The 21270-nt window shown below is 44.3% G+C and overlaps 2 protein-coding genes across 2 annotated transcripts; one reads left to right on the top strand and one right to left on the bottom strand.

The window, feature by feature from the left end:
* The first annotated feature begins 2225 nt into the window (after window positions 1–2225).
* On the top strand, window positions 2226–8988 carry LMOD3 (leiomodin 3). Its single transcript, XM_034066313.1, has 4 exons — window positions 2226–2284; window positions 2661–2982; window positions 4747–6111; window positions 8937–8988. The coding sequence occupies exons 2-4, from the start codon at window positions 2698–2700 to the stop codon at window positions 8961–8963; spliced, it is 1677 nt and encodes a 558-aa protein (XP_033922204.1). The 5' UTR covers window positions 2226–2284; window positions 2661–2697; the 3' UTR covers window positions 8964–8988.
* A 2331-nt stretch (window positions 8989–11319) lies between these two features.
* ARL6IP5 (ARF like GTPase 6 interacting protein 5) lies at window positions 11320–21080 on the bottom strand. Its single transcript, XM_005149408.3, has 3 exons — window positions 20819–21080; window positions 13347–13564; window positions 11320–13052 (listed from the first exon to the last, which is right to left on the bottom strand). Exons 1-3 carry the CDS (start codon window positions 20992–20994, stop codon window positions 12880–12882), a joined length of 567 nt encoding a protein of 188 aa, XP_005149465.1. The 5' UTR covers window positions 20995–21080; the 3' UTR covers window positions 11320–12879.
* Window positions 21081–21270: the final 190 nt, after the last annotated feature.

Genomic DNA, 21270 nt, shown 5'->3' with positions numbered 1-21270 from the left:
TATGAATTGTTCATTCCCAAGGGCAGACCTTTCCTTCTATCAGTTTGCTCCTAAAGTGCTTTTATTTAACACTTATTAGGTACCCATGTAGCATGGTTTTTCAGATGCTACCCATAGGAATCACTTTGTGATCGCTGTTCAGGTACCTCTTGTCTTCTGCTTATGGTTTGAGCGTGGCTGCTGGCACAGCTCTCTGCTGTTTGGCACCAGAGCACCTCATGCAGCAGCTTATTAGTCCGGATATGCCTGAGCAAGTGTCTAATTGGTGTGAAAATAGCAAGTGCTACTGATGGAAGTGGCTTTCCTGTCCTAGTGTAGGCTGAGGATGAGTGATTGTTTTGGAAAGCTCCAAGGGGAATACCTGCAAAAGTTACTGGGAAGAATATGGGAAATTTGCCTTGGAGAAGACTTCTACATTCAGCCGTGTGTCCCAAGCCTGATGGTGTTGTTTGTTGCTGTAATGTGCCATTTCCAGTGTGCCAAAACACAACTCAACATGTTTGAAAAGGAAGTGAATCCTGAACCTGAGTTAATTTATGGAGGAGAAACCTAAAGTAGGCAGAATGTGATACCCACCTTGGAAATCTGTGAGATTAGCACCTTTGTCACCAGGAGAGGTGCCACCAGGCAATCCTTCGGCTTTGCATCTGACGGAGTAGGCATTGCTCCAGCAGTGTAGTGTTTCCTCATCATGGTATTGACAAGTGATATATTTCTAGTTAGAAGAAATTCTGCTTTTCAAATACCTGATGGTGTTCTCAGTATCTATGTTTTCCTTCCCAAGTGAACTTTCATGGGCTTAGCCCTACTTAACTTAGCAGACCTGACAAGACCAAGGCCCAAGATGGCCTGGCTGAAGATCATGGAAATACAAGAAGGTGACCAGGGGCTTTATTTTCAGTCAAGAAATTAGCAAGTGATAAGTAACCACTGAATAGCCAACTTCTGTGATCCAAACAGCATCGCTTGGGAGGATAACATACCAGCTACTGAAGAGCACTGATTTATTTGATAACATCAGGAAACCATTTATGGACTCTATCATGGACTGCAATCACTGGGGGTTAAATCTGCTAGACCAGATAGATTGATGTGTGGGTCTGCTGTTGTGCTTGCTACTGCTTAATATAAAATAAGGATGTCCCCTGAAATACCAAAGGGGAAAATGGAGCCAGTACATTCTCAGATTGGGTTTTTGTTATATTTTCCTTTGCCTCCTATCTTCTTAAAGTCTTGTCCTCTTCCCAGCATTAATTAAATGAGGACCTTTGGATAATGGCTTTTTAATAGAGTTTAACAGCACTTTGGACACCATGTTTCTTGTTACAAAACACAGCATAGAGACACCATCCTTATGCAGAGACTATTTTACTGCTGGCAGACTCTAGAAGACCATGGTTGAAGCTGTAATGAGAAATAATGGCTTAAAAATTTGTGGGGCTTGGTTTCACAGCCTCTCCTCTGTGTTCCTTTCCTATGAAAGATGCATTTGGTTTGATACCCACTGCGAGAATACTTGAAATTATGAGAGGAAATCTTCCTGATGCAATGAGCAGCCCAAGCTGTGGTGCACTGAAACTGCACCATGGTGGAAAAACCACCTGTCCTGCTACTCTGCTTTTACAAAGCAGCCATGGGCACAGTGGAGATTTGGCTTTCTGCATTGACACACAGATTTAGAAGCCAATGAAATATTCTGAACAAAGAAGGAGGTACTTCTTAGGTGGAATGGATACTTAATGAAGAAATGGCCTTCAGGTAATCTATAGTTGCATCAGTTCTAAGAATATTAGTAAATCTTTGTAGTTGCTTATTCTGTAACACAATGGTAAAAAGTGGGAAAAGGATGAATGTGAGCTGAACTGTCAGCCAAGGTCTCTTCACAGTGAAAACATCCACGACAGAGGCAGACCACCAGAAACAGGGTAATGGCATTGCCTCAGGGCAGACCATGGATGTGCTGTGGGAAATCCCATGGGGAAATGCTGCCTAGGAGACCACTCAGGTGGGTTCAAAGGGCTGGTTCCCATCCCCACATGGACCCCTGTCCCAAGCACCAGGTGTGTGTTTTACTGACTGTTCACTCTTTTTCCATCCTTGGAGGATTTTACCTTAACCAAGGCCTGGTGTTGGCTGCATCACACCAAAACCACCTGTGATATTAGACCTGGCTAAAGGCAGTGAAGAACCTGCATTCCTTTTTAAGATATCCAAGACATTATGGACCCAAAGACCCTGTGCTGATTCTTCCCACAGTTCAGGATTTCAGCTGCACACCTCACAGGTACCATTAATGTAATTCCACTCTCCCTTAGCAATCCAAGTGCAGACGAGGCACTCAAAGGCTTAGTGCCCCAGGAATCCTCTAGAAAATGGCCATCCCCTGCCTTACTCAATGGGGGACTCACCAGCTGCACTGAAATGTCAGAAGGGTTTGCACAGCTGACAGGTTGCTGAAAATGGAGCATCGCCATAAATTCCCTTCATCCAGCCAAGTGCAGCTTAATATAGACTTAGCTGCACGGTCTGTCTCCCACACAGAGACAGAGAGCTGCCACAGCTCATGACCAAAGCATGAAGTTGTTGATTTAACCAAATGAACTACTGCTAGTGAGGAGAGGGAAAGAAAATAATCCCTTAAAATTGATCTTTCTCTTCAGGTTTGACAAGTAATAGAGGAAGGAGCGAAGAAGGAAAATGTCTGCACTCAGGCAAAACTCCGATGATGAACAAGTGGACATTGATGAAGATGAAATCCTGGCAAACCTGTCCCCTGAGGAGCTAAAGGAGCTACAGTGTGAGATGGAAGTTATGGCCCCAGACCCCGAAGTCCCAATTGGGATGATACAGAGGGACCAGACGGAGAAACCCCCAACAGGAAGCTTTGACCACCGGTCCCTGGTTGACTACCTGTACTGGCAGAAGGCATCCAGACGCATGCTTGAGGATGAGAGAGTTCCTGTCACCCTCTTGCCCTCTGAGGTAACAAACAAAAATCACTAGTGTTTGTTATGCATCTGCTGTGGGATCTGGTTTATGGTTTTAATGCCTTAACCTGCCTCTGCTTCCATCCCTTATGTAAAGTACGGTACAAATTGAAATTAATCCTAAAAGCCTCAGTGATGTCAGCATCCAGCTTGGGCTGACATCAGGATTAGTAATTTTTTAATTGTTTTCATGAATACTTACTTAAGCTTTTTAGTATCAGGACATCCTAATTCTGTTGCAGTAAAGCAAACCACTGCAAAATTGTCATAAAATCAAGTTTGGAGGATGTAACTGTGTGTACGGAGCAGCACCTTACTGCTTTTCTATAGAAGACTACATTAATCATACGTATTAAAGTAATTAATTGACAGAATTTAATGTCATAGTGGAAAAAACTCCAAAACCGTGTATTTTAACTCCATGAATCAGTCCAACCCTTTTCCACACAGTACTTACACTTATTCTACTATCCCTATGACTTTGAAATAAAGTTCTAAGGTCACACTTAGATGTTTTTCAGGATGAGGGCCTCACTTAAAAATAGGTTTATAGAATGGAAGCTTGGCCAGATGAAACATATCCATCCCTAAACCCAAGTGAATCTGAGGTAACTGATCTTAATATTTATTTTGTATTTAAACACTAGTAGTTTTGCTATTGCACAACAGCACATCACAGACTTCCCAGGGCAGGTTTGATGGGCTGTCTTTGGACAAGGTGGGAAATCTGAGGGTTTTTCCCTCCTGTGACACTCTTTTACCCTCAGAGAGGGTAAAACTCAGTTACCCTCAGAGAGACAATACTTTTTTCACACTTTTGGGGTTAAATCTGGAATTCGAATGTAGAGCTACATTTGCAGCTGGTCAAGCAATCCCCATACTAAACCCATCCACTGCTACAGTAAGTAGGAACGGCAGCCCTGAGGGCAGGAGTGACTTGTGACTGTTTTGCCTGACTTCTGGTGAAGAACAAGTAATACAAATCTCTTATAGAGATATCTTGATCTGTATTAGTGCTTTACTGGCATTTCTCAGTGACGGAGGAACCACGTGCGAAAAAATGCTTGGAAAGAAATCTCAGCCAGGAGGGTCTGTGGAGATGTTTGCAACTGATGTTATTTTGATGCTGCAAGCCCCGTTGCCTTGCAGCAGCTGTGTGCAGAGTCCGGTTTCCTATCTCTGAGCTAATATTGTGCTTTATCTGCAGTAACATGCTTCCTTAGTTGTGATGCTCTGGCAGGTACTAGAGCGGATGGTTTTGTTGTCTCACGTGCTGGGTGACTCCACTGTCATTTACAATGTGCCCTCTTGGCTCCTCCTGGGGCTGGGCAAACAGTCAGCATTAACACTGATTTCCAGTGGTTTGTGGCATTTGAAATAAACTTTCCCTCTTATCAAGGCAACCATAAAAACCACACAAAATCCAGAAAGATACTTTAGGTGAAAGACTCTTAACCCCCAGAAGGGCTCAAGGACCAGCTCAATATACCATTAAATACATATAGGATTTAGTTGTCAGGATTTAATTTTACAGGCAAAGATGAGAAACTGGTTTGTGACCACTTTAACAACAATCATTCTTGTGTTCCCCAGCAAGCCAGACAGCCCTGACTTACAGGCAATGGCACTTTTAAGGATTATTCTGTAATGTATGGGCATAGAGGCATCTAGATCCAGCTGCTACATGTTTGTTTGAGCAGAAAGGTAATGTAACAAAGCTGTGTTTGACTGTTTAAGCTGTGAGGTTTTGTCTCCCTAGAGAAGCTCTGCAGAAGAGATGGAAGGAGAGGATGGAGGCAGTGGCAGGAGGATGCCGGGAGCAGAGGAACAAGAGAGACATTACAAAAATGAGCACTTGTCCAACTCAGGAACACAATCTGGGGAGACAAAGAGGGATGGGAGTAATGTGGAGAGAGAGGAGGAGGAAGAGGATGAAGAGGAGGAAGGTGATGATGAAGAGGAGGAGGAGGAAGAGGATGAAGAGGAAGATGAGACTGAATTGGCAACAAAGGAGACTCACACCAGTGAGAACAGTAACAGTGATCAGATAAGTAAGAAACCAGGTACAGAACCAGGAGAAGGCACAGAAAAGCCAAGTGAAAAGAAGATATCAAAATTAAACATCCCCCAGAAGTTAGCACTGGATACCAGCTTCATGAAGATAAGTGCCAGGCCTTCAGGAAACCAAACCAATTTAGAAGATAGTCTGGAGAAAGTCCGAAAAAACAATCCAGACATGAAAGAGCTCAACCTGAACAACATAGAAAACATCCCCAAAGAAATGCTGATAGACTTCGTCAATGCCATGAAAAAGAATAAGAACATAAAAACATTCAGCTTGGCCAACGTGGGGGCTGATGACAACGTGGCTTTTGCACTGGCCAACATGCTGCGGGAGAACAGGAGCATCACCACGCTGAACATCGATTCCAACTTCATCTCTGGCAAAGGGATTGTGGCCATCATGAGGTGCCTGCAGTATAATGAGACGCTGACGGAGCTCCGCTTTCACAACCAGAGGAGCATGCTGGGCCACCAGGCAGAAATGGAGATTGCCAGGCTGCTGAAAGCCAACGCCACCCTCCTCAAAATGGGGTATCACTTCGAGCTGCCAGGGCCCCGGATGGTGGTGACCAACCTGCTCAGCAGAAATCTGGACAAGCAGAGGCAAAAGAGGCAAGAAGAGCAAAGGCAGCAGCAAATGAAAGAGCAGAGAGAGTTGATAGCGATGCTGGAAAATGGACTTGGGTTGCCTCCGGGGATGTGGGAGATGCTGGGGGGACCGCTGCCCCAGCTGAGGATGCAAGAACCCCCGCAAGCCCCGAAACCATCCGACCCCAGGGCTATGTCTCTGAACAAAAGGCAGGAGAGCACGAGGCAGCCAGCCCCTGAGCAGCCACACAGGGAGAAGCCCGTTGAATTCAGAGTGGTCAAGCTGAAGAAGATTCAGCGCAAGCCTGCTGTGCCGGACTATGTGGAGCCCACCGAGAAAACCAACCTCAAAGATGTCATCAAAACGCTTAAACCAGTCCCCAGGAGAAGGCCACCCCCCCTGGTCGAAATAACTCCAAGAGATCAGCTACTAAACGACATTCGTCAGAGCAACGTCGCTTATCTTAAACCGGTAAGTGCTTGGTAATGGTGGTGATGGAGGGAGTTGCGATCACCCAGCGCACTCCAGAGCTGCTGTTTGGCATGTTGGCCATTCAGTGGGGTGTGCAGGCTTACCCGTGCATTGTGTGTCATCATCCTTCTGCATCAGGCTGCCAATCCTGGCTGCAGGGGCTTGTTTCCCCTTGGTAGCACAAAGGTATGGCTTGCACAGAGAAATGACAGCAAGAGACAAGGCTGCAGCCTTGCACATCACTGTCTGCATCCATGAAGGTAAAAGAAAGATTCACTCAGAAGGTAAATAGAACCTCAGAAACTCACTGTTAGCATACTGGTGATAGCCTATGAGTTATGACAGGCAAATGCTATTTCAAGATGTTTGTTTCAGGAGAGCATCCAGTATTATTTTTCATATTAGCCCACCCTCGGTCCCCCATAAACCCCATGTTTCTCTTTCGAGTAGCACCATCATTTGTCCCATTTAATGAAGGGTGAACAGAAACGCTGGCAGCAATGTAATTTACCAGTGCTCATGTTCCTTCAGTGCTGCCACAAAACAGGCCAAGGCTGCGGTAAGGGTCTGTGGTATAGTTGTGGTCTGTGCCATTTGATTTAATTTAAATGAAATTAAAACCTTTTGTATGAGGAGGGATTTAAAACATATTTTTAAAGTTATTTTCATTCTCTAGAGTTACTTTCTATAACAGTGATAATGCACAAACAATGCTACAACGTATTTCCTCATGTTTGAGCCTTTTTGAGTTTTAACAACAGTACAAGTAAAAGATGCTTTTTCTCTGCTGCTTGAACATGTAACATATTTTTACAGCTGCCTAAAAACATTTCAGGTAAAATAGTCGATCCTCTAAAATATAGTTTGCTGGCAAAAGGTACCAGTTGTATCTGGAAAGGATCTGAAATCTGGCCTAGCCACACAGCTTGTGGACTTGCTCCCTCCTGCCTCACCCAGTATCAAGGAGTGTGTTATTTTAGTGATCCTCTATTTAAATCAACTGCACAATTCTAATGCTAATAAGAAAAAAGAAGTCAGATCCATTAGCAGTGAAGATGCAGCAGGGTTGTAAGAAGAAAGCACCACAGGGTTTTTGTGTTTCAAGTAAATCTTTGCCAGTCAAAGCGCTCAGTAACTCGAGCAAATGTGAGCTCATGGCTTTGAGAATCCAAGCCCCTAACTGTGATACCTGCCCCTTCGTGATGCTCCTGCTTGAGTACCAAATTCATGGACCACTTCTCCAAATACTGGCCACTACATTTAACCTTTTGCTTTTCTTAAATGTTGCATTTCCTTGCTTTGTACCGTTATTCAAGGAATACTGAAAGCCGAGTGATGTATTTGTAGCTTGTAATGTTGATGCATCTGTTTGTGTTGCTAAGGCTAAAGGAAGAGGACAGAAAATCCTTTGCAATTTAAAGTGGTCAGTAGTATTTTGTAATTCATATTCTGTTTAATATGAACATTTTAATACAGTGGGCCACATTATTCTTTCATCTGTGTCTACACAGAAACAATTATCCCCTCAGTGATTCCAGAGGGAGTAGATTATCCTGAAATTTCAGCAGGGGCAGGTCCTGGAGTGACCTCTGATGCTGGTCCATGTTTAATGTGACCATTTTGCTGCCAAGCCAAGTTTTGGGGTTGTAGTTTTGCTGGCCAGACCTGCAGCCAGGGCCTCTCCTCAGGGCACTTCTGGGCTTTCTAGACTAATCTAGATTTTGCATTTCGGTCCCATGTCTAAGCCAACAAGACCTGCTCCTGTAAAGGTCATGGTTTCATCAGGGACTGTAGTGACAGCACAAGGGGTGATGGGTTTAAACTTAAACAGGGGAAGTTCAGGTTGGATATAAGGAAGAAACTCTTTACAGTGAGGATGATGAGGCCCTGGAACAGGTTGCCCAAAGAAGTGGTGAATGCCCCATCCCTGGCAGTGATCAAGGCCAGGCTGGACAGAGCCTTGGCAACATGGTCTAGGGTGAGGTGTCCCTGCCCATGGCAGGGGCGTTGGAACTGGATGATCTTAAGGTCCTTTCCAATCCAAACCATTCTATGATTTATCTGTGTGTGCCAAGATGGTGTGTGACAGGAGCTTGGTTCTTCATGGCCACAAGATCTGCTGCTATTCCTTCCCTCAGAAGATGGAGGATGATGGTGCTGGTGCTCTGCTGGGCACAGCCCTCAATTTACACAGCAATGATTAAGAAACCCTCATGCTGCCATGTATGAGGGAGCAATAGGGAACCCCAGCTATGCTGCCCAAAATCCTCAGGAGGTTTTTATGAATGAGGGCTGTGGGGTTTGGGACAGAGGGATCAACTGATGCTCAGTCCCAAATGGGCCAGAGAACAACTGCTATCAGGGTCCATGGAAATATAAAGCAGTGGACACATATTTGGGATTGGGTTTTGTTTGGTCATTTGTGGGGGTTGTTTTCTTTCTGATCCCCTGTTATTGTGCCACATGGCTTGGATTTGAGGCATTAGGGTGTTATTCTCACCTGTCTACATGATCTTGGTAACTCCTTATTTGCCTTAACATCCTCATCTTCATTTCTAAAAAGGGATTTTACTGCTTAAGCAGAGCTGGGTGTTTGGTTGTTCTGTGGTGGGACACATCACTTGCAAATTGATTTACCAGGCATCAAGCATTGCAAATAGAAAGCAGGGAATTACAAACAGAAAATCCCAACCAGAGCTCCTTGGAGCTCCCAGCTGTTCTATTCTGATGTTTTTACAGTTTCTGGAGGTTTCTATTAAACTAATCTGGCTTGGGAAATAAGACTGATAAATTTCCTCCTCCTAATATTTACTGTCTTTGTCCAGGTGCCACTGCCAAAGCAGCTGGAGTGAGAGACCAGATTGCCCTGAAGAAAACAAACTGGAATAAAGACTATTAGAGTTTTGCTTACAACTGTTTCAGCAGATGTTTTCTGCAGAACCCAGGTGGTATATACGACTCTTTGGGAACAAAGCTTGTGATACATATCTTTCTAAGTGTGGTGAAAACGGCTGGCACGGGAAAAGTCAGTGCTAAGCATTTCCATCAGGTATCAAACAATCCCAGTGCCATCTGCCTGCCAAGTGGATTTGAGGCTCCAGTTTGTTGTGGGAGTATTTTCTCAGCGGCATCAATAACCTTGTCTTTCTAGATTGTCAGCAAACTGTTTTGCTTCCACGTTGTCCTTCTGCTGCCAGATTCTGCAGGAATATGCTGTGTGCTTCATCTTATCTTTCTTTTCACACATATGCTTCTTTATTATTCTCTTGTCCATGAGAAATGTATTTGGTTTCCATGTATACAGCTCCATTTTTTAGTTAAGGAAACAGGAATGAAATAAAGCTCTCTGTAAGATGTGTGCAGCACTTCCATGGCTAACAAGGCACTCACAGAACAGAACTGCTCTGGTACATCAAACTCCTCAAGCTACCTCTATTTCAGATCATAGCCTAGTTGGCATTGTACCTGATCAGCATGTAAAAGGTGATGCAGTGCCCTGCTTTGAAAGCTGTAATCTTCACTCCCCACGACTCACCTTTGGCTGTGATGTATTCCTTAATTACAGCTGCCTTGGAGCACACTGAAATCCCACTTCAGGTCTCTCTCCACACTGCTCTTGTGGCATGAGGATGAGCCTCACCTGTCTTTGCCAGGGATGCAAGAAACTCCTCACTCCTCTTAGTACAGAGTGTGAATAGCATGTCTCACCCCTAGCAGGTTACCTTCATGTACACAACTTGGTTTCTTCCTTAATGCTTTTGTGATTTGTTTTTCCTCTCCTATATTAATCACTTTTTTTGCTGCAAGCCTGGTTTGTAAAGCAGCTACAGGTAAGTCAAGTCACACATCTACAGGAGACCAGATGCTTTGGGAGTTTTTGTTTTTCTAAAGCTAAAAGGCACAGGGAAAGAACAAAGCCTTTCCCTTTGCTAACATGCAGCTCCCCTGCATTCCTGTGGCTGAAACACTTGCTAAAAGGCACAGCTTCGCAGGATTTCCTTCAGGTGAGTTTCTCCTGGCTCCTGCCTGTAACTCTCAGCAATCCCAGTCCCACCCTGCTTCCCCTTCCCAATTTATTGTGCTAGTCCTGTCATACCAGCACTATCCAGAACCGTTTTGAATCCAAGGTAGTTCAAGTTTTCATTTATCCTTGTCTTTTCTGCATCTATCACCTGGTGTCTTGCAACTCTCCCTCTTCTGAGCTTGTAAAGCTCCTTCTGAGCTGTTTCTGTCTGCAATTGTAACGCCCCAGACTTGGGAAACCTACCTGATGTATTGCCTAAGACATAGCTGGTGGTTTTAAAATATCACATAAGGGGAAGGGGAGAGATATTTCTGCATGGCAGAAACATAAAAAAAAGAAGTAACATTTTCACTGGGCCCATTTCATCCAGCCCTCTCTTGTTGTAAAGTATAAAAGTAGGAAAGGGAAGGAACTTGGTACTTCTAAAACCATGGAGCACAGCAGCAACTGACAAGTGCAAAAAGCAGTTCTGCCAGAAAGCACTTTGAGCATGCAGCTCTCCATATAGGCTTCAAGGGCAGGCTGAGACTCCAGCAGCTGGGACAGGGAAGTACAAGGGAAAATATAACAGTGCTTCACAGTCTTCAACTCAAGCTGCCATGTCCAGATGACTGCTACGCCCAGGAGCAGCCGTGCTGCAGAAGCTGACACAGACAGGAAGCCCTGCTCTGATCCATGTTCTCCCACTGAGCAGCTTCTCGAGTGATCACAGGAGGAGGGAGGCAGCCAGATACAGAAATCACACTGTTAGTCTGACTGCAGCAGAACTGGGCTCCTTGTACTGCTTGTGGCACAGCTCCCAGTAATCCTAGAAGCAGAAATCCCTCCCAGGTAATTAAGAGCAATATAAAATCCCAGTTAATTAAAGTAGAGTTGTGCAAGAGACTGAAACAGCACGAACAAATGCCTGAAGTACTACACCTCTGTCGAGCAGCCTGCATAAGGACGCAAGAGCAAGGCCATAACATTTCTGCAGCTCAGAGATACCCGGTGCCTCCACAAAGTTAATATAGATACAGGTCACTCAAAACCAGCAGCTTTAACCACAAGCACAGGCTTGAAGCACAAACTGCAGGGTGACAGATCTCCCACAACCACTCAGTGGAGTTCCACCAATCACAGCAACAGATCCAAGCTCAAGCTTCCACCCCCTTTTCCCAACCTGAAATAAACACACTCAGGAATCACCATTAGAATTTATTTTTCTTCATAATTGTGTAGTTTTTAAAATTCTACAGTAATGATGAAATCAGGCTACTAAGTTCTTGAAGTGTGGAAACAGTTTGCAAATAACAAAGACCATGCGCTACAAGTGAGGAACAGGCCATTGACTCTTCAGCTGGAATATACAGACATGTTCAATAAATACTGATCACTTTAACACTTAAATGGAATGACACGTTCAGATTTCTACACAGTTCACTATGAAAACAGCATGGTAAGTTACAGAAAAGCTTCAATTTTAAGGATCCTGGTTTTCTTTGTTAAATTAATGACTCTGATTGATAGAAAAGAGAAATGCAAGATCATTTGAAATGAAGTGTCACCTGGACAACTTTCCCTCCCCATTGTTGGTAAGCTCCTGTTATCAAGATAATTTCCAGAGCTGGCAGTTAAAATATATAAAAGAATCCCCTCCCACCATTTTCAGTAGTTGTTGCAGGCAAATATATTCATGAATTTGGAATGGGTTTTCAAAAACCGTATCTTGACATTTATTGCTTTTACTTGTAAACCTGAAATCCAGTTTATTCCTTTGAAGAGTGTCAGAAGTACAGAGTCAGTGAGATGCATGTTTTACTTGTATCTTTGCATTCTGGTTAAGAAGAAAGAAAAAGACCCACACTCGAGAACACACACACCTCCATCTACAGAATAGCCTATACAGACTAAAGCAGAACAAGGTAAGTCCTAAAGTAGCAGTATTTCAAAACATCAGTAGGGTAGAAACCCAGCTCATCCAACAAATCTGAAGCCTTTTTTCCCCTCTCATGCCTGACCATAGTTTAGCTGGTATGTCAGGTGGTTTAGCTCTCCTGCAGAGAGGAGCAGCTTCTATAGATCCAGATTTCAGAGAGATGAGAGATGTGTTTTACTGGAGCTGACAGAGGCACAGTGCCATGAATATTCTTCATGCTCAGATCTATTTAGGTTGTTTCCCAGCTGCTAGAGGAGGAATGTGAGCTGAGGGCAGGAATCCATTCTCGTTACAAGTACTTCATGGTTTTACCACCAGTTCAGCTAGCAACATGGTCTCAATACAGATGACTCAAGTGAGGGATATGGAGGATGCAAGAGACCTACTTGTGACACTCTAAGCTCACTTTGAGCATTACCAGCTTGAAGGTGCTACCCACCAAAAACTACCTAAACTGCCAACTTGTAGATCTGAGGTGAAAAGGGTGTACTTTTAATAGACAAATTTGCTACAAGACAGTTGGAGAGACTGCATTCCATAGGTTTCCATCTCTTCTTCTTCTACCCTCCAGAAGAAGAGACAAGCAAATGCTTTTAAGTTAGTATGTATTTGTGTAAACACCAGAACATTTTGCTATACAATAGAAAAAGACTGCTGCTTTTATGTTCTTAGAGGAGCCCTGAAGACATTGGAATACCTGTATCCTGCAATTATTAATCTGTACCACGTGCATTTCCTGTTTTGTACACAAACTGAAAGCAAGCTTGAACAATAGTAAATAGCAACTACACTCCTGCAACAGGTAAAAATGCCACGTTGCAGCTGCTTACTCCTTTGCTTTAGATATGTAGTCAGCCAGTTTGTTGATACTATCCTCTTGCTGCTCTAGAGCATCCAGTATGATGCCCATTGGGGTCTTCTTCAAGCCTATTCCTTCCATCTTGTTCTCCAGCTTGTTCTTTATGTTCCGAAGCCTCAGGGAAGCATGGACAAACATCACTGCATGACAGAAACACTTATTAATGCCCAAGGAATGCATAGTTCTTGCAGCACTCCAGCACCATGACAGCACTGGAAGAAGAGGAAGCCTCAGTGACCACTTAAATAATCGCAGGTACCCACTTAATAATAACATTAAAGATAGCTTGTGCTGCTTTGCATCCCTCCCTGCCCAGGTTTGTTTTGAGGTCATTTAAATAGAAGTACTGAAGGCAACAGCCAATTTAAACTCTGCAGACTTAACTGAGAAAGCCCAAGTCATATCCCCTTAGGCTCCCAGAGCAGAATACTTACAGAGGAGAGGAAGCGTGATCCCAAACATGAACACCATGACATCTCCCAGATAGGAGATCAAGAAGTAGCTAGACAGCATAATGACCACTACAAATGAAGTTGGGTACTGCTTCTTCAGCTTGCGGAGGATATCCTTGTTGTGCGATACCCACACAAACCCCATGAACACCAGCACCACCACAGTACCACCAATGAGCATATTCAGGGGACTCAGAAATCTGGAGAGGAGAAATAAGAAAACAGAAGTAAGTGTTTCATTTCAGAACCTTCATGACCTGTGTCCATGTAGCAAACATCTAGTTAACTGGTAACCTGTTACTAGGGAGGTAGGGCATTAGGAATTCAGTTGCTGCTGTCAAGACCTTTATCAGCATCTAATTTTTAGGCAGAAGCCAAATAAAGCAAAAAGTGCAACTGATCCAGCAACCCTTGGCAGTGAATTTAGATGATATTTTGTCTTTATGTTCTCACCCTGAGCATAGCTGAGGATAATGAGAGTGTCTGCAGTACCTCTTGATAGCAGCAGTAACCACCAGGACCCCTCCTACCTGTGCAATCAATATATTCATTTGATATCAGACCCAGCAAATCCCAAGGGCAGATGGAGCCAACAATCAGCTTCCCAAGGGATTGCTCTGCCTACACATGACCAAAACCAGGCTCAGCCTAGACCTTCAGATGAACTAGCTTTTCAGATTATCTCATCTGGGTTTGCACAATGGGAAAAGTAGGGGAACATCGAGTAAAAAAGTTACTTTATCATTTCTTATTCCTGAATGAGCCTTTTCAGTTTACACTCAAACAAAATGATTTTGTGAACCTGCAGAAGGAGCTTACCACTGTCAGCACAACAGATGTAGCCCTGTCCCAGGAAAGCATGCCTAAGAGTCAGAAGGAACTGGAGTATGGGTCAAAAGTGGAGCCAGGCCTGGCAAGAAAGTAATTGCTGAGGTTTGTGTTCTATTATAGTTACCAAGCAAACCAAGCCACCAAGTGGATCAGCTCTGCACTATAAACAGCAAGTCCCTTTTTTGGACCAGCACAAGAACAGCACATGCTCAAACCACCTCCCAAGTATTCAGAGCTCTTTGAGAGTCAAGCTTTTAGCAATGACTTTGCTTAGCTTGTTTCTGTACTCACATTAAGTCCAGGCTCTATTGTATTTACTTACACTGTAATAAGTGATGTGATTTCATGTGCATTCTGATTTATTTGCTTATACGTGCACAAATTTAATTACACAGCAGCTGAGTGCTCTGAGTTGCTACAACTATGACAGTAGCATAACTCTGCCCTGCTAAAGCCAGATGCAGTCAAGATCTCCTCTTGTAGACTTTACTGTTCCAAAGCTAACAGGCACAATGACTCACCACTCCACCCCACTGCTGAGGAGGATGCTTTGGTTTGTGGTCTGTGCTTCACATCCGGCACCAGCAAAAGAAATCCGCTGCTAGACTGGTATGCCAACACCCTACCTGCAGCACCAGAGAGCATTCTCCTAGAGAAGGAAGAACCCCAAAGCAGTATTTCAGAGGACAAACTGGCTCTTGATTCTTTACATCAGTTGTGCCAACAGGAGACAGGACAACTGCATAGAAAGAGATAAAATTCAGACTTGTTCCCCACCTGCTTCTGCTACTCATGCTGAAAAGCCAATAGGGCTTTTTGGAAGTGGTGACAGGGCAGACTTGCTTGTTGCATCTGAGCCACTCCCTGTAGCCAGATTATATTTAGCTCTGAATTGTCAATCTAAATTTTCCAGGCTGGAAAAAGTGAACAGCATTGCTCTGGAAGGAAATTGGTTTCATCTGTGCTCCTTTGCAGCAGGAGAAGGATGGTGACTCATGACTGGACCACACTAGCGCCTGGCCTACATATGCAGTACAGGACGTATGAGATTTTTAAGGCAGAGCTCACCTCCACGTCACTGCTATCTTGGACCAGAAATGGCCAAACTTGCCCAAGCAACTCATAACCAATTTTTTGTTCCCAAATATCTGTGCAAAAGATAACCCTGGAAGCAACAAAGGGATAGGCAGAACTCCCCTCTACAATTTCCCTGTGTCTGTTACATACTCTCAAAGCTTTATTTTCCCTACTCTCATTACAACTTCAGAAACTGGTAGTGAAGAGTAATTCCTCTGTATTTATAAGGAAGAGACCAAAGACTTCTCTGTTCTATGCTTCTTTCTAGCATTATACAGGTTCTGTATAACTGACTGGGATATGAAGAAAAACAACCCAACAACCAACCAAAAATCCAGCACACACTCACAAGATCCCACTTTCCTGGGGAAAGTTATTTGAATTACATGTTTTCTGAAGTGGGCTGCATTCCAGTGGGTACAAGGAGACAGTGAACATAAGTATCAAATGAAGTTATTCAGAACCACACGAAAGCAGATGGGGATAGCAGTTGCCACTAAAAACTGGTATTCAAGTTATCAGCCATGTGTCCACAGACTTCAATACTGTTGATTATGGTACTGGATAGGGTGTCATATGCCAGGCTCCCCTTTACTGCTTGACTCACCCACAGTGTACCTTGCAGCACTAAGATTCTCATAGAAATTCATATATAGAAATTTCTCCAGCAATGGCATTTTTTGGGAAGGCAGACTTCCATTGTCCAGTTTTGCTCAGCTCTGTTGGCACACTGCTCTCAATAACACAATAGCTGAGGACAAACAAGGAAAAAACATGGACACATTGTTTCAGAACACCAGTATCTGTGGCAAAAGAGCTGTACAGCAGCCCAGGAGTCACTTTACAGTTGAACCACCAAACTGCTATTGGCCTTACTTATGGAGAGATCAGAATACAATATGCCAAATTTATGCTCAGGCAAGAAGGCTGGAAGGCTTTCAAAGCTGCAGAGACAAGGTAAGTGACCAGCCATTACATATGTTACAAGATACTTTCTAAATATAATTCCCCTTAGGACAGATTTGAGACCTCTCAAAACCCTAAAAATGCAATGCATGGCACTATTAGCATGGCAATGGTATGGTAACTTGAGTTTACATTGCTCAGATGACTCAGGGGTAGAAAAACTCTTTTGGGGTTGGAGAAGAAAACCACTAGCTTTCATGACTCTGAAAGGACTCAGTATGACAGGACTAAGTAGTATTTGGTGTGCTAACAGCCCAGAACATAATAGCTGGATGATCTCCTTCATTGCCTTCTGTATTAGACAGGTTACAACCCTGGTAGGATGCTGTGACCTCCAGTACAGCTGGGACAAATTGGCAAGGAAAAGCTGTCACCTAGGTTCAGTTCCAGCAATGCTGCAGGGCAACTTGCAATTGCCCTTCAGAGATCAGGTTTCTTCTGAATCGCTTTTATACAAAGTAAAGAGATGGGGAAAACAAACAAAAGAAACATCCTGCCTGGCTGCAGACACATGGGCCTTGTCCTGTGCTAAGTAGCAACATAGGATACTGTGTTTGGGAAGTAGGAGCAGAAGACAGCAGAGATGCTAGCACCTGGGGGTGCAGTTGGGTGGGAAGAAGTACTGACAGCTACCCCTGGCCAGTAAAACAGATTAAGATGAGATACCTTTTTTACTGGATTCATATTTCTGTATTCTGCCCTTACATGTATTACCAGATGGGTTAAATTTGGTAGGTGCAGGAAAGCCCAAAGAAGCCCTGCTTTCAGTCACCTGTCACATTGCCTCTTTTTGTCAGGTAATTTCCTGTCTGCACACCTGTGCACAGCCTTAGAGCAGAAAAGGTGGCAAGTTATTTGAAGAATATATGGTATAGCATAGGGAGAAAAAAAGAGCCAGGCAAGACACAGCCTTCATGCAAGAAAAGAAGTCTCCTACAGCACGATCCCAGAAATAGGACAGACCATATAAAAAAGCAAAAGCAAGCTAGCTTCATCCTTAAATCATCTCCATTTGGGATGACTGTCTCTGGGTGACTATTCAGCGGCTGCTGCCACATCTGTTTCTCTTGCATGTGACCAGCCAAGTCTGAACAAAAGCCCTGAACAGAAGACTTGCAGTCATTGAGAACATCATCTTTTTACACAGAGCAGCTCCGTTAGGCCATTATACCAAATAAGCACTAAAACTCACTTTTAGAAGACCTTTTGCTCCACCATGTTCTCAGCAGAGGGTATGTTGGAGCACTTAAATGTTTCCTTCCTCATTTGTGTTCATTTAAATAGCTCAAAGGATAATGTTCTGCCTCCTCTCTCTTCATACTTTAGCTTCACTGCAGTTATATAACTGTAACTAGAGGTAGCACTAAAACTATATATGGCACATTGTCCCAGGTGATGGCCCTCAGCATCCACAGATACAGCAATGCTTCTGTACTTACTGTTGCTCACTTGCATTGCTTTGAGGAGCCAGATTCCTTCCTGTAGAATTCCCAGATCTTCATGAAGTTATGTACTAATATCACTAGACAATGTATGTTTTAAAGCAATGTCTTTTGCTCACTCATTCTTAATCTTTCATCATGCATTAGAGAAACTGAGCATTTTGCTGCTCTGGGGTCTTTGTTTTAGCAAGGGAATTGCTACAAGCACATCAGCTGAGGTAGTGGTCTGGGGGAGGAGAAAAGAGACACACGCTCATTGCTAGGGGTTTGTGCAGATGGACAGAAGGTGTTTTAGAGAAGTGGCAAAGGTAAAAGCCATCAAACCTCAAGCTGTGTAGAAGACAAGCCAGAAGAGAAATAAGAGTTTCTTAGATGCAGCACCCTGAAGTCCACCTTTTAATACTGTCAGATTTAGAAACTCATTTTTAGCAACTACATGACAACAAAAGCCTAGAAGAAACACCATCAATTTAAGTAGTTAAGTTTGAACTGCAAGACAGAGCTGCCTTGTTGGAGTAGGTGAAAGCATGGACAAATTCCACTTGTTAACCAAAGTGATTGTTCGAGGGGAGCTGCAAACTGCTGTGGGAGGCACTTATTTTAATAAGTATCTGTACAGCACACAATGACAGGGCCCTGGCTCAGGGTAAGAACAGGCAGCCCAGGTCCTGTGCAGCTGGGAGAAAGGGCCCAATTTGACTTAGTAAAGATCTTGGGCTGTATCAGCAGTCTATTGCAAAAGAACTGGGGAAGGGGAAGAGGGAATAGCATGCTAGTTAAGATTCATTCCTAAAGGAATTTGGAGGGTGGGGTGGGTGGAAGAGACAAGGCTGCTACCACCAGCCTGTGTTAGCACTAACAAATCAAGTCTTGTTCATTGATTTATTTTCTACCTAGTCCTGTAGGCTGAGAGTAAAATCTACATTATTGCAAAGCACAGAACATCATTTACATGTAACAGGAGCTGTCGGAGAAGGTGGATGGAAGGAGAAAGGCAGGCAAATGATACAGCAGAGACCATTACAATTCCACTCACTAGTGGTAAGGTTATTCCATACCATGTAGAGACAGTAAAAAGCTGAAGGTGAACTTTGTTGTAATAGAGGCAGTGAACTGAAGCTGTGGTAATAAACATTGTACTTCCAATATTAAGAACACTCTAGGCTATGATTTCCACATCAGCCCGCACCACCACAGCTACCAAGTATTACAATAGCTGAAAATACCATCTCTGTGTTATAAGTCTGTATATATAATTAGATGATTTAAAACCAGGTACAGTTGGTAACAGGGTAAGTTTAGTTCTGATCACAGGAAGACCACTCCATCAGCAGTTTCAATAATCCTTCTGTTAGGCCTATGTACAGCCCTGGAGTTCCTAAAAAGCCATGATTCATCATTGATCACTCAGGGATTCCTGCCTATTGCAGAATGAAGTGCAAGACAGCAACTTAGTCACCAATTTAAATATATTGGGAAAACTTTCTTTACCTTTCTCCCAAAGGCAAGTGAAAAATCTAAGGATAGTTTCTGTTATCTTGTTTCCTTTAGAGTTCTTCTCCTACACTTTTTTACTTCAGTGTTATAAAAACTGAATTAATCACATAAGAAAGGCTCTAAGACAAAAATCCCATTCCAGGTTTTCCTCACCTGCAAGTTTTCAGTTCAGAGGGTTACCTCTCAATATGAAGATATTAGAATTACAGTTCTGATATTATTCTCTATTTCCTGTGGCTCTCTTCCTCCTCCATCTCCCAACCCAGGAAAATAGTGGGAAATAATCTGGAGATATATTACCCTTGATCTGAAGAGACTGGAGTTTATAAGGAGGAATTTAGGAAACTGAATAAAAGCTGCTGCCATTACTGTTTTCCAAGCAGAGATATCAAAACTGTTTATATTCTTTCCCCCACCTTGGGGAGAAGAGCTGTCCCCCTACTTGCCGAGGCCACTGTGATTTATCTACTCATTGAGAGCTAATTGCAGCATCGTGCTGCTAAACAATTGTAGATGAACACAGTATTTTGGACCAAGGTGTTATAAGAACAGCAAGACTGTGGAAATGTCATTTTTATTAGCCTGTTCTGTCAGGCTCAGGTTTCCTGAAGAGAATAGGTAAATAACCTTATAATCACCCTTTGAGTCAAAGCCTATGTGACTTTTCTTCAAGTATTGCTTAGGGTCTTTGGTGAGAAAGCTCTTAAGCAGACATGCAGCAGAAGCTGATGATTAAGCTTTTAATATGGCAACTGGAATACTTCACTCTTAACAACAAACAATGCACAAATGCAAATGCTTAAATTGGAGAGTTGCCCAGCCATTAGGCCAGAGTGGTTTTGGCTGTAGCACATCTTATCTTATCCTGCAGAGGCTTAAAATTCTTTCCCTAAATCCATCCTTTTTCTTTTTGCTAAGCAGTCAGCATCTTGTTAGGGCTCCTGAAGCTGCTGACCCAGTATCTAAGTTGATGAAGATGCTCTGGGTTGCAGGGAGCTTTGGCCTGTGATCCATGAAAGGACAGGCTGAGAACGCTGCTTTTTCTTATTGATTCATACCGTAGCTGAGGTTTGCATAGTGGCATGGGCTTTCTTCTTAATTTTGTTGGGGATACGTTGCTCTCAGCTTGAGCAGCCACACTGGACAGATTTAGTGAGGAAACACAGATCATTGCGCAGGATGCAGCTCAGTTTTGCAGACAGCAGCAGCATCCGCACGCAAACCCATTGCTACTTTCTGACAGCGACAAGGTGGGGGTGCCTGGAGCCCGTTCCCGTGGGCAAAGGGAATGATGAGCAGTCCACGGAAGAGGGAAAAAAGAGGGAGTCCTCGGACCCACCAATAAATAAGTCCTAAACCCTCCTCCTAACCCAACACGCCCCATTTCCACAAGAAAGGCTGTAACCAAGGCCTTCATATTTTAAACGACACAAGATAAATCAGAGGTTTAAGGAGCGGCGGAGAAAGGCATCTCCCTACACCCCAGCATCCCACCCGGCAGCGCAGCGCGCACGGCCCAGCCCTTTCCCGTGTCACCGGGCCGAGACTCAACGACACCAGCCCGGGGAATGCGGCGGCCTCCCCGGCCCGGCCCCTCCCCGCCCGCCGCTGCCGGAGGGAGCTCCGAGCTCACGCACTGACCCCACGATGGAGACGACGGCGGCGGCCACCATCAGGTAGTTGGTCTGGTAGTAGAGCAGGTTGCTGACCACCCGGTTGTTCCATTTCGAGATGTCCTTGAAGTCGGGCCGGGCGAAGCGGTCCGAGCCGGGGAAGAAGTCGTCCCAGGCCCGCAGCGGCGCCACCTGCACCTCCATGGCTGCCGGCACGCCCCGCCGCGCAGGCCTAAGAGCACAGCGGCACCGCCCCGGGGCGGCCTTGGCCTTTCCTTCGGCTTTCGCGGAGGGTGAACGCCACGGAAACCGCGCAGGAGCGAGCAGCAGCGCAGGCGAGGGGCGTATGTAGCGCTGCCTGCCCGGGAGAGACAGCTGCTGCCGGTAGTGGCCGCTGTGTGGTCATGGGATCGCGGCAGGGTTTGTGCTGGGGACGAGCTTAAAGCTCATCCAGTTTCCACCCACCTTCCACTAGAGCAG

The sequence above is a fragment of the Melopsittacus undulatus genome, chromosome 9, assembly GCF_012275295.1.
Source record: "Melopsittacus undulatus isolate bMelUnd1 chromosome 9, bMelUnd1.mat.Z, whole genome shotgun sequence".
NCBI lineage: Eukaryota > Metazoa > Chordata > Aves > Psittaciformes > Psittaculidae > Melopsittacus > Melopsittacus undulatus.
The sequence above is the reverse complement of the archived record's forward strand: the minus strand, read 5'-3'. Positions and strand labels throughout refer to the sequence as shown.

Bases quoted from the DNA above. Each gene is read 5' to 3' on its own strand.
- ARL6IP5 (XM_005149408.3), bottom strand. From the start codon at position 20,994: ATGGAGGTGCAGGTGGCGCCGCTGCGGGCCTGGGACGACTTCTTCCCC. The intron at 13,565-20,818 runs GTCAGTGCGTGA...TCTCCTCTCCAG, and splicing joins GCCGTCGTCTCCATCGTGGG to ATTTCTGAGTCCCCTGAATA. The intron at 13,053-13,346 runs GTAAGTATTCTG...TCTGTCATGCAG, and splicing joins GATCACGCTTCCTCTCCTCT to TGATGTTTGTCCATGCTTCC.
- LMOD3 (XM_034066313.1), top strand. From the start codon at position 2,698: ATGTCTGCACTCAGGCAAAACTCCGATGATGAACAAGTGGACATTGAT. The intron at 2,983-4,746 runs GTAACAAACAAA...TTGTCTCCCTAG, and splicing joins TCACCCTCTTGCCCTCTGAG to AGAAGCTCTGCAGAAGAGAT. The intron at 6,112-8,936 runs GTAAGTGCTTGG...GTCTTTGTCCAG, and splicing joins ACGTCGCTTATCTTAAACCG to GTGCCACTGCCAAAGCAGCT.